General features: G+C 33.5%; 1 protein-coding gene across 9 annotated transcripts in view; it reads right to left on the bottom strand.

The window, feature by feature from the left end:
• Positions 1–12865, bottom strand: part of LOC149545176 (RING/FYVE/PHD zinc finger superfamily protein) — a 29901-nt gene extending 17036 nt beyond the window's left edge. For 2 of the 9 annotated variants that reach the window (XM_089790555.1, XM_089790557.1), the window contains exons 1-5: positions 12687–12865; positions 11577–11674; positions 11082–11310; positions 5916–6001; positions 5671–5817 (exon numbers count right to left, since the gene is read on the bottom strand). In XM_089790555.1, the coding sequence (XP_089646681.1) occupies positions 5671–5817; positions 5916–6001; positions 11082–11277 (429 nt within the window). In that variant the 5' untranslated portion in view covers positions 11278–11310; positions 11577–11674; positions 12687–12865. Of the gene's footprint in view, positions 1–5670; positions 5818–5915; positions 6002–11081; positions 11311–11576; positions 11836–12032; positions 12075–12551 lie in introns of all 9 variants that reach the window. The other 7 variants (XM_089790554.1, XM_089790556.1, XM_089790561.1 and 4 more) reach the window with 6 other exon arrangements.
• Between the last annotated feature and the right edge of the window lie 3457 nt (positions 12866–16322).

Below are 16322 nucleotides of genomic sequence, written 5' to 3'. Positions count from 1 at the left end.
ATTGTATGATGTTATTAAGAATGAGGTTATTCACTGAAATGAAGAGTGGATTAATATATTGCAAGTATGAACTGTAGACTGCGATGATAGAGGACTGCCGTGTTTATTGGTCCTTTCTTCACTGCAGTTTAACATATCTATATACATCCTATCGGGAGAGGACGTGACTATGCACAGTAACCATTCAACCAAAGGTCACGATGATCGCTTAACATGTATGTTGTGCTACCAGTTTGTTAAGGATATAATATAACGATAGCAAGTGTAATCGGCTGTCAATAATAATATTGTCACAGCCGATGACAATTTATTATCGACATTTGGTGATAATATATTTGACGTGAATATTACATCGGCTATTCAAAGGAATATTTCATAATTAGATTCAATAATATATATATATATATATGAAATTATGAATCAATCATGCAATATTAGATTGAATACAGATTAAGGAGCATAGATTAAATTTCACACATGCTAACAATCTTAACAATTGGCTCCACTTTAGGATTTACTTCTTCAATAATATGATCTTCATACTCTTGATTTTCATCATGTACTTCCTCTATGGCCATGAACAATATTTCTTAACTTCAAGAGTCTTCATCACTAAAATCGGATGAACTACTTCTTTAGAAGAGAGTCTCTCTTTAGATTTCTAAAACTTCTTCTCTTTTCCCTTATACTTCTTGCTCGACTTAAGCTTCTTTCCATGGTTGCTAGCCTCACTTTTTGCATGTGAACATTTAGCAGCAAAATGTCTTACCTGACCACAATTAAAGCACTTGAAAGGCAACTGTCTTTATATTTACCTGAACCTTTCTTCAACTTCGTTATGAAATATGTCTCTTCAAATTCAGATTCTTCATCAAAACTTTCACTGGACATACACTCTCTGTCTTTTCCTTTCATCAAAATTTTAAAGGCTGCCTCTTTTTCAAATGAAGAATCAGAGTTTGTCACCTCATAGGCTGTTAGAATGCCATGAAGCACATCAGCAGTCAACTTATCAAGTTCCATCATCTCTTCAATCATGGAACCTTTGCATCAAAATGCAAGGGAGGAGACCTTAAAAAAAATTAACTACAGTGGACTCCTCAACCTCAACTCCTAATCTCTTAACAGTGTTAACGATTTCATCTACTCGCAGCAAATAGGAAGCAACATTTTCCTATTCCTGAAACCTGAGACTTCCAGAATTTCTTCTAAGACTTTAAAGCTTTGCCTTCTTGAACATTATCATCTCCTCCATATGTTTTGTAAAGTTTCTCCCAAATATCGTAAGTTGTATGGCAATGTATGACTCTCACAAATTTTGTCTCTAACGAACCACATAAGATTTGCATTCATAGCTTTTGCATTATTTTCAAAAAGCCCTCTTTCGATCAGCATCGATTGGAGGAAATAGAGGAATTTTGTAACTAGTCCTCACACTACTTGAGACATAAAAACCAAGATATATTAGATAAGTACGCATTTGAACACTCTAGAATGCATAGGTGGAAGTTGGAACCATCAAATAAGGATGCTCTATTCATGGCAAGACCTTCATGACAATCTATGTGTGAAATTTGGATCAACATCCAAGCATTTAAGCTCTTTTCCGAAGGAATCCTGCTTTGATACTAATTGAAAAGCACACATGAAATACTGAGGAGGGGGGTGAATAAGTATTTATAAAATTTAAACACGTGTAACCACATAGAACATAGAGAACAAACATCAAGACGTAAACACTGAATTTCACGTGAAAAAGCCTTTCGGGTAAAAAACCACAGCACATCAATAGCTTTTATTAACCAACTCTCACACTGTACCAACTCCCAAAGAACACCAACCCTCCTTGAAGCATCAATTCCGATCAGTTGAAGTACCAACTTCAGTTGAGCACCACCTCAAAATTACATTAAAACCTGAAACAACTATTGACACAGTTCTCTTTAAAATAAATCACTTCAATCACCAGCTCAGCATATATATTGTCAAAGAGTTATATGAATAAAAGACTTTAGTCATTGTTCCTAGGGAATGATCACACCAAAATAAACAGCCATGCCTGATATATTGATTTCTTTTTCTGTTTCTACACCTATCTTTCCTTCAACCACATATCTCCATCAATCCCCAAGGACTGCCATAAGCGTTCCCATCACCAACCCATTTAGTTGATGAATCATTCCCGTCTCTTGAGAGACTCTTAATATCATCAAGTAAGAGTGAGTTCAATACAACAAATATATTAATCTCAGTATCACTTTGCATGAAATCTCTTCTGGATGTGTAATCTTTTCTGACTGTGTTGTTACTCACATCAACACAGTAAACAGGCACCCTTCAATGTATCTTCCTCATGTATCTGTGAAACAAATCTTAGTCTGCCAGCTCAACACTTTCACAGTTGGAATGATATTATGTTACTATTGGTATGAAAACTCACCCACGTAAAGTAAAGATCTGTTGGAAGTTGGAACCATCAAATAAGGATGCTCTATTTGTAGCAAGCCCTTCATGATAATCCATGTGTGCAATTTGGATCAACAAGTATTTAAGCTCTTTTCCAAAGGAATCATACGTTCATACTAATTGAAGAGCACACATAAAATACTGAAGAGGAGGGAACTTGAATAAGTATTTTAAACTTTTAAACATGTGTAACCACATAAATTAGAGAGCAAACATCAAGAAGCAAACACCGAGCCTTTCGAGATTAAAACCTCTGCACATCAATAGCTCTTATTAACCGACTCTAAGGCTGTACCAACTCCCGAAGAACACCAACCATCCTTGAAGCAACAACTTCATTTAAGCATCACCTCAAAAATACATTGAAACCTGAAACAACTATTGACCAGTTCTCTTTAAACATATCACTTCAATCACCGGCTCAAGCATATATATCGTCAAAGAGTTAAATGCATAAAAGACTTCAGTCCTTCTTCCTAGGAAATCATCACACCCAAATAAACAGCCATGCCTGATATATTGATTTCTGTTTCTGTTTCTACACCTAACTTTTCCTCAGCTGCACAGCTCCATCAATCCTGGAGGACTGCCATAAGCCTTCCCATCACAAACCCATTTAGTCAATGAATTATTCCAATCTCTTAGTATCATCGAGTGAGTTGCAATAAAACAAAAATATTAATCTCGGTATTATTATGCATGAAGTCTCTTCTGGATGTGTAATCTTTCCTGACTGTGTTGTTACATCAACACAGTAAACAGGTAGCACTCTTCAATGTATCTTCCTTGTGTATCTCTGACACAATCCTTAGTCTGCTCAAGACTTTCACAGGTGGAACGATATTTTGTTACTATTGGTATGAAAACTCACCCATGTAATCAGCAAGTAAAGATCCTTTGCTAAAGTCCACTGTTTTAACTCCTGAGAGCGCTGACTATTAAGTAATAGATGACAATTGTCATACATTGTGTGTGGAAAAACAACCATCCAGAAGAGGCAATCACATCAACCAACTATATATTCTATATTTAGTGCACAGTTATGCTATCAATGGGGATGTTGTTCACCCTGTCCATGTGTTTTCTTCTTGCATTAAACACTGTGTATTGACCGCCTTATTCTAAGGCCCAATAATTGCTAGAACAAATTATGCTGCACTCCAAATACCATACATCGGCTCTAGCATTAAAAAACTACTACTTGCAAAAAAACACCTCCATCAAAAAAAGCTCAGCTGAAGAAGAATCTATCAATTTCCTTCTAAAATCAAAGCAAATTCTTAAATACCAATCGACATTAGAAAGTTGTCGATATAAAGGAGCCGCCACACTCACAACTCGAGCCATTGCACCACACATAAGAGAAATTAAAGAATTGACTATTAAAAAACATCAAGCATCAAAATTAGAAGACGTTGTCAATATTACAATGAAGCGCCTTAAAACTCTTGAAGTTGCCATAATTAAACTTCATAGTGGTCGACCCTTTTGAATGTTTAATGGTATCAGGGCATATATCTGTCTCAGAACAAGCACGTAGGTGAAGTGGAAAAGCAACCAGCACAAACAGACAACTAGGCAGCTCAAGCACACAACCAAGTAGCTCAACCAGACAGCCAAGCAGCTCAAGCACGCAACCAAGTAGCTCAACCGCAAGGCCGAAACAAAAAACCAAGTAGCTCAAACACACAAACAGGTATCTCAAGCACACCTACAAGTAGCTGATGATCTGATGATTAATCAATGACTCGATAAGCATTTCATTCCTCTTTTATGCCATAGTTCCCTGCTACTTGGAGTAATCCTCCAAAATTCATATGGCCTTGATCATCAACCTTAATTGGATAATCCATAATAATGATGACTAACCAACAAAAAACAAAACATTTATGGATCCATTAATTCCATGAAGACAATCAAGTTCAAATCAGTAAGTGAGATCTTGTATATGTTCATATTTATTTTCATGTTCTCTCTTATTCAACGGATGAATGCAAAGAAATTGCTTTAATATCACTGGTTGTAAATTATCAATCTCACATAAATCAGCCTTACTCGGTGAGTAATTTATGACTAGGTTCTTCCTTGTCAAAGCTCAGCTGTGTGAGATGCTCTATCCAATTCCACATCATTTTTAGCCATGCTTTTGCTAGAGAATCCTGCTAGATTCAGCAGTTAGTAATTGTGTTGAATAGTGTTTGGGGTGGTAGCTATTGTGAATGCTTACTCCCATTATATATGTCCAATGAATTTGTAAATAATGAATTAAAATTCATATTATCATGATCCGAACGGTCATTCCTAAACATGATCTCCAATTGTGATATGAATATCAGGATTTAACTGTGTGATTTTGAGTCAAACTCGATGACCCATGTTTCATGATATTCATATCACACAGTTAAATCCTGATATTCATATCACAATTTGACTAGCTGTGGAAATTATCTCCTAATGATCTCCAATGTCAAAAGGTCATCTAAATTTCTCAAAATTCCATATACACATCTTCATGTACACATGACTGGTGGATATAGCTTAGTTGGCTTTCAATGAAGCCTTAATTTGAGGGAAGTATAGTGAGATGGCTTGCTACTCGGCTAAATAACGAAGATATTATATCATAACATGATTACAGTCTATTGATGCTTTATAGGCCAAATTATAAAGGACATGTATGTATGCATGTATGTATAAAGGACATGTATGTATGTATGCATGTATGTATATTGCTTGATCTCCATATCCAAAACTTCAAATGACAGTTGGACCTCCACCCATACACAGTTCACATATTAATATACCCAATGTTTATGATTTGAAACAATTGAAGAGAACTTCGACCCATAGCCACAGTTCACATATTCATATACCAAATGTTTATGATCTGAAACAATTGAAGAAAACACAGTGAATGTACTATCCTATGTGCTACAAAAGGGTAGATGAACAAATACAAAGAAGGATTCAAATAAGAAGCAATGTATTATATTATGTGTGTATATATACTGACAATTCAAATTTTATTATAGTTGCAACATTTCTACTGGAACACAAAGATCTGTATTAATGATCCAACACCTGATGAAAATGCACAGAAAAACATAAAAGCATAGATATGTTTTGGTGGCTATTAATAGACCCTCGGAGTAGTAGTTATATAAACAAATTTAACATGCAGAACCCCCAAGATCTATCACTTACTGTTTGCACTGCCAAAAACACGAGGAGGACATCACGTGCAACAAAAATCCTAAACTTTAGCTTACGCCAAGAGTAATCCTCAGGTATTTCAGTCCGCAGATGGAACTGGGCTTTACAGGTTGAGCAATGTGAGAATGCAAAACCTTCCTGGACACCAAAAAAAGGTACGTTATAATGCTAGTTATGCATTGTCATTGCTCACTTTAAAAATGAACATGTGATACTGATAAACACACATAAAATACCTTTACAGATCGCCAGTGGTCAAGGCATGAACGATGGACAAGTTGTTGAGTGCCTTTGCACATGCAAGGAGAGATCAATTCATCTCCTAAATCATAAAACATCAAAGATCATCAAATAAGAAAATGGTGTTATAGTGTGCAATCAAGCAATCTTTATATATATAATGAGTTTCAAAATATTAAAGAATAAATTTCAATACTTCTCAACAAATGCTCCGCACAACAGCTGTTTAAAAAAACACAAGTTTGCTACCTAAAGAAATTATTGTTTCTCTAGCATCCATCGAGGCTCTTAACCTGAGAATTGTGCTTCTTGATAACTGGAAAATGTTGCCATTTCAGTAGCTATTCCCTGCCACTGCGATGTTATTCCAGATTCACAGAAGCAATGTTGTGGGTGTCAAATCATAGTAAAGGAATGTAAAGGCCCTCTTATCTAACTTTTTGTAGCTTATTTTAAATATCACTGTTCGACCTTTTTTATCCAGTTCAGCATCAAACATAATGTGGAGCATGCACATTATAAAGAATATCAAACGCTGATTCCATAATTCATTTATACAAGTACTGATGTGGCATTACCTTACCTTATATAATAAAAACTACCAATCTTATTTTCTTATTGGAATTTACTTTTTTTTTTTTTGGGTCCATTTCAGGAACAGATAATGTGCAGCATGCACATTGTAAATAATATCAAACATTGCTCCATAACTCAATTATGGAAGTAGTGATGTGACATTACATTACTTACCCTCATGTGGCAGAAGCTACCAATCTTTGATTTTCAGTGGCATTTACATTTTTTATTCTTAAAAAATTGTATCTTTTATTAGCCAATAGGCTATATTGTGTAGGTTCTCACTCAGAACCCGGCTCACGCCCGGAACAAGTGCCATAAAACAATTTTCTAGCAGTTGTCTGTTAAAAAAACATTTACCATCCATCAAATTGGAATGAATTCAAATCAGATATAATCCAACCTTTCAAATCAAATATAATCCAATCTCTGAATTTAATTGAATTTCAAATAGACAATCAAATATTTATTTCTCTGTGTTATTTCTTCTGTATGTTTTTCACTCGCTATTTGGTTCTGTGTAATCTGCCCAGACGCCAAATAAACTGACTCGAATGCAGTCAGCTAGGGCTTAGAAATTAGTGTCAAGAATAGATTTAATGTCTGTCTAGATATAATATAAGCTTAAGTATGGTCAGATTTGACCCTTAGAAAACTTTTGAAATTGAAAGAAAAGTAGAAATTCAGGGTGGTGGTACTGGTAAATGAATGCAACTCATTTAAAACTGACAGAGGTATCAGTAGATATTACAGAGTTCTATTATAATCTGAAATCCACCCATAGAATTCATCTCTGCATTCACTTTTATTTAATGGTTATGCAAATGGACATGGCTATCAATTGTATTGCATGCGCAAGTTGGAAAGATTGATAACTGCTTGTACAGAGTATGATTTCAAAAATACTAAAGGCTTCTGTACAGGATGTACAAAACTTCATCCCATCAGTTATGAACAATAATTGCAAGAACCAGTTTTCTTTCTCTATGCTACAACACTTTTTGCAGTCTATGGTCATATGGAAAATCAGGAATAATTACTGGTTCTTAAGAAATGCTTTGCTTGCCTTATGTTCCCATCTTTTTACAGTCCATAGTTATGTAATTAAAAAAAATCTCCAAAAGAATGAATCACAAGATTGGATGAATTCAACATCTAGAAAGGTTTAAAACTTAAATGTTGCATGGAAGTTCCAAGAGAGACAATTTTCTGTTTTCCAAGTTTTCTGTAAAAGTTGGATTAAAAACTTTTGCAAAATAGAAATCCAGAAAACTTATAGATGCAAGCAGTGAAGAAAACCAGGTGTGTCTCCTTCTAATGGTGCTCTTTAGATAAATAGGTTTTTCAACTAACAGAATGGCTCCAAATATTTAGAGATATGATTCTACTAATGCCTCAATTTTTTGTTTGAAGTGATGAAGAATTTCACAATGGTTATAAATATTTGACTCTTACCATAGTGGAGCAAAATAACATAGTTTCATAAAGTCTTGAATAAAGGAATGGAGGGACATGATGACAGTTTAGGAGGAGAGAATCATGTGCCAAAATTTTGGTATGGTAGCACAAATATGATATATTACTTGAATAATTAGTTGTAAAAACTGTATAAGAAATTGTAATTTTATCATTTATGAAAAGTTAAACTGTAAACCTGATAAATTAATATTTGTGTTGTCCCTTTTTAATATTTCTGTGAACTCTATAGTTTTTTAATCTCTATCCATTCAGTACGTATGAAATATTGAATAGCAACATCTAACACAATTATTTCATATCGAAGCCCTTTCACAAAACTATGAGCACACAAATCCAACATAATCAAACTAGAAATGACTGAATACAAACTACTGTCATACAGCAGTACTCAATATGGATGCAAGAAGATATAATGAATCAACCTAATTAACATGTATGTAAATACTGTAATCTGATACGTACAACTGTCACCATAAACTGCTGAATAATCAATGTTGTGCAACAGCATTCACAATCATATTTTGCAAAAATAAACTCAGAGAAATATAGGAATATTGAAAAACAAATTGGAATAGCAGCTTTCATATGATAAAAATCCGAATTTGATTCAAAACTGAATCCAATTCATGGCCTACATATGCAGATCCAGCAACACAGATAAAAATGCAAGAATTCATATGCTGGTACAAACTGGTATTAGAAATACTTATTATAATGACAGGGTGCTATATCAGCACTGTAGCGGCAACACTATGTCAAGGATATTGTAGCCTCATTATAGAAAACTGAAATGCTGAAATAAACATACCACAGCGAGTGAAATGTAAACAAGGGATGATTTCCTTTCAGAAATTTTTAAGTTTATGTTGGTTCTTTTAATTTGAATTTTTACCCCCCAACAAATACTTTCCAAGCATTAAACAATATTATATAGACAATAAAGAATATGCTTGATTGCATTTTTGCTTGAAATACTTTTGAATGAGCGTAACCCTTGCACCTCTTTTGGGTGCAAGTGATAGTTTTATATCGTTTTAAGTTTATGACTAATTTATTAGCATCAGCTTGCAAAGATGATAATACGTAGCTAAAGTCATGTGTGGGCATGCTTTTGGTGAATGATGATGACCAATGCCCATTCTCTTATGATATTTAAATAATCGGCAGCGTCTCATTGCTAAATTTCTAAAGAATATGTAAATATGAAGATGGGCAATTTCTAAAACCTCACCGCCCCTGAAACCAATCATATTTTCCATTTACTACCATTGGTAAAGGCTTTTATTACAGTGTCATATTTTCCATTTACTACCTTTGGTAAAGGATTTTATTACCATGTGTCTTACATTATCCCAACAATGCATAATCTAAAGCTTCATCATGCTGATGGATATCTGGAAACAATCAGTAACCGAAACTTCTTGAGTGTGTACATTTAAACAAGCAAAGGGGGTAGGAAAACTAGGACACTACTTCCCTAGAAGCTGTGAAGAAAACTTAAGGCAATTTGGTATAGATATTTAGAAAAAATATGCAGAGCTTACAAACAATGAAAGCAGCACTCAAGCTTCTTGAAATAGAATATCTACATGATATACTTTATTCTCAACTTGATTAGCAGTAAAAGAGCAAAAGCATCCAACTACAAAAATCAACAGTCTGGAGTCTCGACTTAAACTCAGTTGAGAAATCAAAATAACTGTTTTAATCTTAACCCTTTTTATGAAGATAATAAAGAGAATTATATCGAGGTCCTCCTCATTTTTCATGAGCTTATAGACTGAAGTAGGTCTGCATAGTGCAGGCTGCCACCACTCTTCAAATAAATGAAACCCAAATACAAAAAAACTGAGTAGCTACAAGTTATGTTGTGACCCTTTAGCTCATATAAGGATATTTATGATTGTTCTCAAGCTGAGGATGATCATCCACTACTGATCCTTGGTGTGGAAACAAGGACTCTGCAACCCTTAAGTTATAACAATTGTCCACCTTTGCCAGTTCATTACGTAAGTCCATGCAGCCTTCAATGCTAAATATCTTGAGCTCTGCTAAAAATAATTTACATGGGCTCTTCAAATTAGGGAAAGTAAACGTCAATGTTTAAATAGACTCTCCTATGATATATCAATCATCTGATATTTTAGTATATCAGCAAAAAAAACAGTCAATTAAATGGTTATCTTTTTCATCAGGAAATAAATCTGAACCCAAAATGATTGAAAAAAAAATCAATTGCTCCTTCCATTAATAGCTCATATTTCTGTTTATGCCCACACAGAATGGCATGGCATCACATGAAAGCCAACAGGATACTCCAAATAGTCAATGTTCAATTTGCAAATAGTGCCATACAAGAGATATCTAAAAAGGGATTAACAAGTAATGAAGCATAACAATCCAATGGACAATTATTGTGACAAACACAAATTTGGCGAAACTGTTCATTGTTGAAGCCTGATTTGAGTTTAAATATTTAGGCATTGTAGATAAATTAATTTATTTTGATAGGATTGAGGGAGAATAGCTTGTAAGTTGTTTCCTAGAGCTGAAACATCAAATTGTTTTTAAATTACCTTGAAAACTCAGAAATGGAATCAAAAAGGAATTGGCTTCAAAATGCTATTCCAATTAGCAAATGAATGACTATTAACATTTGATAACAAAAAGGCTAAAGTACTTCGAAGTTTCAAACTATTAGTCAAGTGCAGTATGACAGAGGAATCCCAATATTAATTAGGTCATGCTCAAGTGTTAAAGCTTTGGGGTTTTCATTAGTAAACCTCAGCTTCAAATCCTCAAATTACATGTGAAGGGGTCACGTGCAAGCTCAAATTCTGGGTGACATGTACAACAAAAAGGTGCAAATCCTGAGTCACCTAAAAGGAATATACATGCATTGATAATGACCAATTATCTCAAGGTGAGCAATAAGCTTTCCTCAACCTCTGCCTCCCATCCACACAAAAAGAAACACCTAACATGCTTGGCTCTACTACAAAATGCAAATAAAATTAAACCACACACAGCTACTCAGTTTACGGTAAATTAAGAAGTGTCACCAACCAAGAATTGAAGAAAACAAGACAATAATAAAAGAAAATTACCTGGCTCAGAGCCATCCAACTCAAGGCAAATACGGCAACAAGCAGCTGAGGAGGTATCGCTTTCTTCATCATGGATTTCACTATCCTTCTCGGCAGATACAATTGCAGGTGGTTGAAGAAGAGGAACTGAGTCCACATCACCAACTTCCTGTTCGTTGGAAGGCTCTAATTGTACTTCACCCTTCATTCCAACCATACTACAGTAAGCTCCAACCCTTGTCAGCCCTGCCTTTACAACGATTGTTTAAGCTCTTCAGTCAAAGAGATAAACATATCTAGAGAAATAAATCAACAGTTTCCATCACAGTGACTGATATTATAGACAAATTAGAATAAATAAAACCCAGAACTATGTGTCAATATATTCAATGAAGCAGTAAAAAAATTATTTATTTTTCAAATTGCACCAAGAAATGGACATAATCGTTTTAAAACCAACAGAGATTTGATCAGAAAGCAATAAAGGCATCTGTAGAGACTGATTTCATTGATTACCTCCTAGACACCGATTTTCTCCGGGAATGTTGAAACTCCTTCAAAATTGCTTCAAAGTTTATATCGGTAATTCATTGCAATGGAGGAAGGTCCAAACCCTACAAGCAAAGGGCTTTCACGCATAAATTTTGATAGATAGAAAACACGTTGCAAGAGTTCAACCCAAAAAATCGTTGGTCCAAGCCTCCATTTTAATTTTTAACAGTAAAAGCAGATACGATTTCTAGTATTAACTCCTCCATGTATTTCAATTTTCAACCTGCGTTTCATAGTAAAACAGGTCAAGTGATTGGAAATGGTCAAATTCTTGGAGTTTGTTCAAATACTTATAAAGGCATAAAATATGACACTATAGGAAAAAACACAAGTTTCATTATCAAGCCTGTCAACAGCGTAAACCCTGCGATCAACAGGATTCACTCACATTTTTATATCAGGGAATCAGATTGACATTACCACAAAAAGACAGCAATTTCCTCAAAATTAGGCAGCCAGACCCTGTATTGAACCGATCAGTTTGTCTAATTAATTAAGAATTTACATACAGAAGGAAAGCAACGGAAATTTCCCGACTCTTATTTTTCTCTATATTTGAGCCTGAATAATCCAAGTAAATTTATTATTAAGATCATATCTTTTTTCATTTTAACCGTTGCAAAACCTTCAATATTTGTTGTAACCGTGCATACAATAGTAAAATCAAGGAATTTTGTCTTTTCATGGCTCTAGGCGCATTAACCTCTATTGTCAAATAGGAGCAGCCCTGTGGTAGGAAAAGGCAGGAAGGACATATAATCGGTCGGCCATTCACCAGTTTGTAAAATATTATCTCCCAAAGTAAGAAATTTCATCAGCAAAACGCAACAGATAACAAATACTTCACCACTATTGACTCAAAATAGCTGAAACAACATCAATTAATGAGTAAATGACGAAAATTCAACCAAATTTAACTCCACGAGGCTCAAATCACACCAGACTCTGAAGACAGCTGGAACTTATCATCGAAGTCACGGGAACGGGCAGAACAGGCTTTGATTTAAACATACTCTCAAGATTATCAAGCATAGATGAAATCAGCGGCGATTTTTCCAAAAACTTTCAACATACCTCGAAAATGCCGGTATAATCGGAAACCTTTTTTCCTACGATATAATATGGCGGCTTGTCAAAATTCGCCAAGGAATTGTATTATTGAGGGCACCTCTGTTGAGGAAAACGTCCTTCAAACATAAGATATGCGTATTGTTGTTTTTCCTTGCCGTGGCTTCCTGAAGGTTTCGGATTATGACATTTTATTATAACCAATATTTTATTTTATTTCTTGAACCGATGACCTTTTCGATGGGTCAGAACAACCGTGTTATCAGGTACCCATTTTTAAAAAAATACAAGAATATTTGAGGGCAGGGTCTTCGTTTACCTGTGGGCTTCCTATAAAGGTAGCTGAAAATCATGCATTGTGACGGTAGGCCCCATGTTTCCTTTAATTTTATAATTGAGTGGTATTAAGGAACAAAGCTGCAATTATTATTTTTCTAGGCGTGAGGCGCGGGGGGTTGCTGAATCCAAGTAGGATACTTTTTTGGATTTGTTTACTTACCCTATGATTATATTGAAGTATTTGGTGGTAAAAAAATTAAAAATTAATATTGTAAGAATAGGTACATTGTGTAAAAAGAGAGGTTTTGGTAGATTATCAAAATCTATATATTTTTTATTTAATAAAATGTTCTAATGGTCTTTTTATTGGAGGATTTTATATAAATTTATAGGTATCAATTTCTTTAGTTAAGAATCAAAAATTGAGATGTATGCATTATAACAAATTAGACATCTAAAAATATAATGACTTACCATTTCAAAAATAATTCTTCTTTATTAAATCATCAATTGGTCATCTTATTTCTTCTAAAAATCAAATATTTGCATCATTTAATTTTCTCAAATATTAATTAAATAATTAAATTAATTAACATTTAATTAATTGATTATTATTAACTGAGATTTAAATGACTATGAAAATCAACGAGGCTAAATTCAAAAGGTTGCTCAAGGACGGTCATGCTACCTTTTTTGCGAATGAGGTTAAAAATGGATATTTCTGGAGGTTGCACTTGGATAATATACATGTTTTCAATCAAACCTTCAGCAGAATTAGCAAGGAGATTAAAAGAAGACCTCAGAATGCTACTAGTGAGATGGTTTAAATGCTTAAACAAATTCAATATCAGAAAAGCATAGTGTGGATGGATGGCTCCATGGGCAAGATGGCTTGGGTGGACACTTGAGATGATGTGCTTTACTAGGTGTCTTGGTTCATGATTTTGTTCTTTTGTTTCGTTGTATATACTTCTTTTTTGATGGTGTGAGGCTTGGCCTACTCTGCGATCTCTTGTATTTTTAATCTCCTTATTTCTAATATATAAAAAAATTAATTCCTCATTATTTATTATTTAAATTAGCTAATTTATTCCTCTTCATTAAATTAAATTCTGAATTTATTTTAATTTCATCTTAATTTCTTTCAAGTTTAATTTAAATCAACTTCTAATTAATTTTTATTTAATTTTAACTAATCTCATCTTTCTAATTTAATTGAACTTTTAATTCAATTAAATTTTTTAAAATTTGAAAAATCAAATTTGTGAGGAATTGTGATTTCTTAAAATTAGAAAATCCTCATAAACTAAGAATTGATTTTTTCTAAAATCCCAAAGTCACAAAATATCTCTAACTTCTCATTTTAAGTTTTTTAAAACATTACCTCTCCAAAAATTGAAAATATCTCATATTATATCCTTGTCTTTTTTAATTTGAAATTGGAAACTTACTAATTATTTCTCAATCTCTTTCATCATCTCGGTTGTGGTTGCCCATAATAGATCTCAACCGTTTGTGGATTTCTTGAAAATCTATATAAACAACCCTTCTTCCTCACAATTTCATTACTCATTCTCATGTCAAACCTTTGCCATTTTACTTCTAGAATCATATCATTTTATCATTTCTCGAAGTTTGGAGTCAAGGTGTTGCTAAATTCACATCTAAGTATAATACCTCATACAAATGAAGAAAAGCAACAGAGGCATGAAACAATCTCTCGACTTGCATGGTTAGTTATTTATTAATTTTTATTTGATTATGTTTTCATTTATGTTGTTTGTAGGGTTAATGGATTTATTAGTTTAGCATATTGATAAATCTATGCTACTAATTACTTTGTTTGAGTCTTGTTGATTTTCTTCTACATCATTTTGGTGAACCAGATTCATTCTTGGATGATGGAAAGAGCTAAAGAGATAAATCATTTATTTCCCTCATCTACATATGACTACCTCGGCAGGACCAAATTATAAAATTTTGAAAGATTTGGTCATATCTCTCAAACAATTAAGAATTTATCTCTAAAACAAATTTACAAGTTTTCATTGACATAAGGGGACTATAGAAAAATTGGACTTTTTGAAGAAAAACAAATTATAATTTTTCATAAAAAAAAATAGATATGGACTTAAAAGATAATGTGATATTTTTAGAATGTAAATATGTGTATGATTAGCCTTTCAGTGTAAATCATCTAATAAGATTTGTTTTTTCTATACAAGAATTTTAAATTTTATTTTCAAATACGCAATATGAGCTCTAACCCTCCTTTGAGGAACTAGTTATTTGTGTGTATTGATGAATTACAGGTTAAGCAATATAAGCAAGGATGAAATATCTTTTAAGCTACTATAATTTTAACTTAAAATTATAGCCATCTACTCACTATGGACCCTCTGATTCCTCATTAAGATGGAGAAATTATTGTAATCAAAGGCTATGGTCGTTTATCAATCAAAACAAAAATAATTAATTCTAGGTGCAAATAAGAAAAAAAAATCTAAAAAACTTGCATTTCTAGAAAGTTTGTAAAATTATAGAGGGGCATGTCCTCTATGATTTTATTTTTGATGAAAAATAATAGTTGAAATAGATATTTGAGAACTAGTATGTTTTGACAAATCAAGTCCCTAGGCCACAAATGAGCATGCATTTCAAAAATTCTTGCATTTTTGGAAAGCTAACTAATTTTAAACATGGGTTTCTTCTTTCCATTTATCTTTTTTGGGGTCAAAAATATATATCAAACTTGCATCTTTATGACTATGTCAAAATCACAAAAAAAATCAAGCTAAATATGGATTAAAACTCAATCTATGTGCTTATCCTTTCTAGAGTTCATTGGTTCTTATTTCACATTTACATTCTTCACTTTTCTGGCCTTGTGTTGGACTAACATTTTTTTAATTTGTTGTGGATGCTTAAGGAGTTGGAATGATTGCCCAAGCATGTGCAAAAAGCAAAACAATCTCGAAAATGTTCCTAGGCTTGCATAACTTTGAATCAGGTAGGTCTCAAACCTTTGCTATATGTCATTGTTTTAACTTCTGTCATTTCCAAGTTTGTGATCTAGTTAATCAATTTTCCTTTTGAGAATGAACAAACACCAAACTAAAGCCTTATGTTTTCCAGTAGATAAGGGTTGGAAAGAACAACCATGTTTATTGTGTTTGGAAGCTAAAAGTAATAGGGATATGCTTTCATCCTTCCAAATGATCAAACTCTTGGACCTACTCTTAGTTCCATTTCATTTCTTTTAGCAGCGAGCATAAAAAATCTTAGGGGCAATACCTCCCAAGATTTTCCTTAATGAGGTTGGTGAGAGGGAAAGCCTGATATAATTGCTTAAATTGTGATATT

Source organism: Cupressus sempervirens, chromosome 7 (assembly GCF_028749045.1).
Source record: "Cupressus sempervirens isolate cs-2001-9-10 chromosome 7, ASM2874904v1, whole genome shotgun sequence".
In the NCBI taxonomy this organism is placed as follows: domain Eukaryota; kingdom Viridiplantae; phylum Streptophyta; class Pinopsida; order Cupressales; family Cupressaceae; genus Cupressus; species Cupressus sempervirens.
The sequence above is the reverse complement of the archived record's forward strand: the minus strand, read 5'-3'. Positions and strand labels throughout refer to the sequence as shown.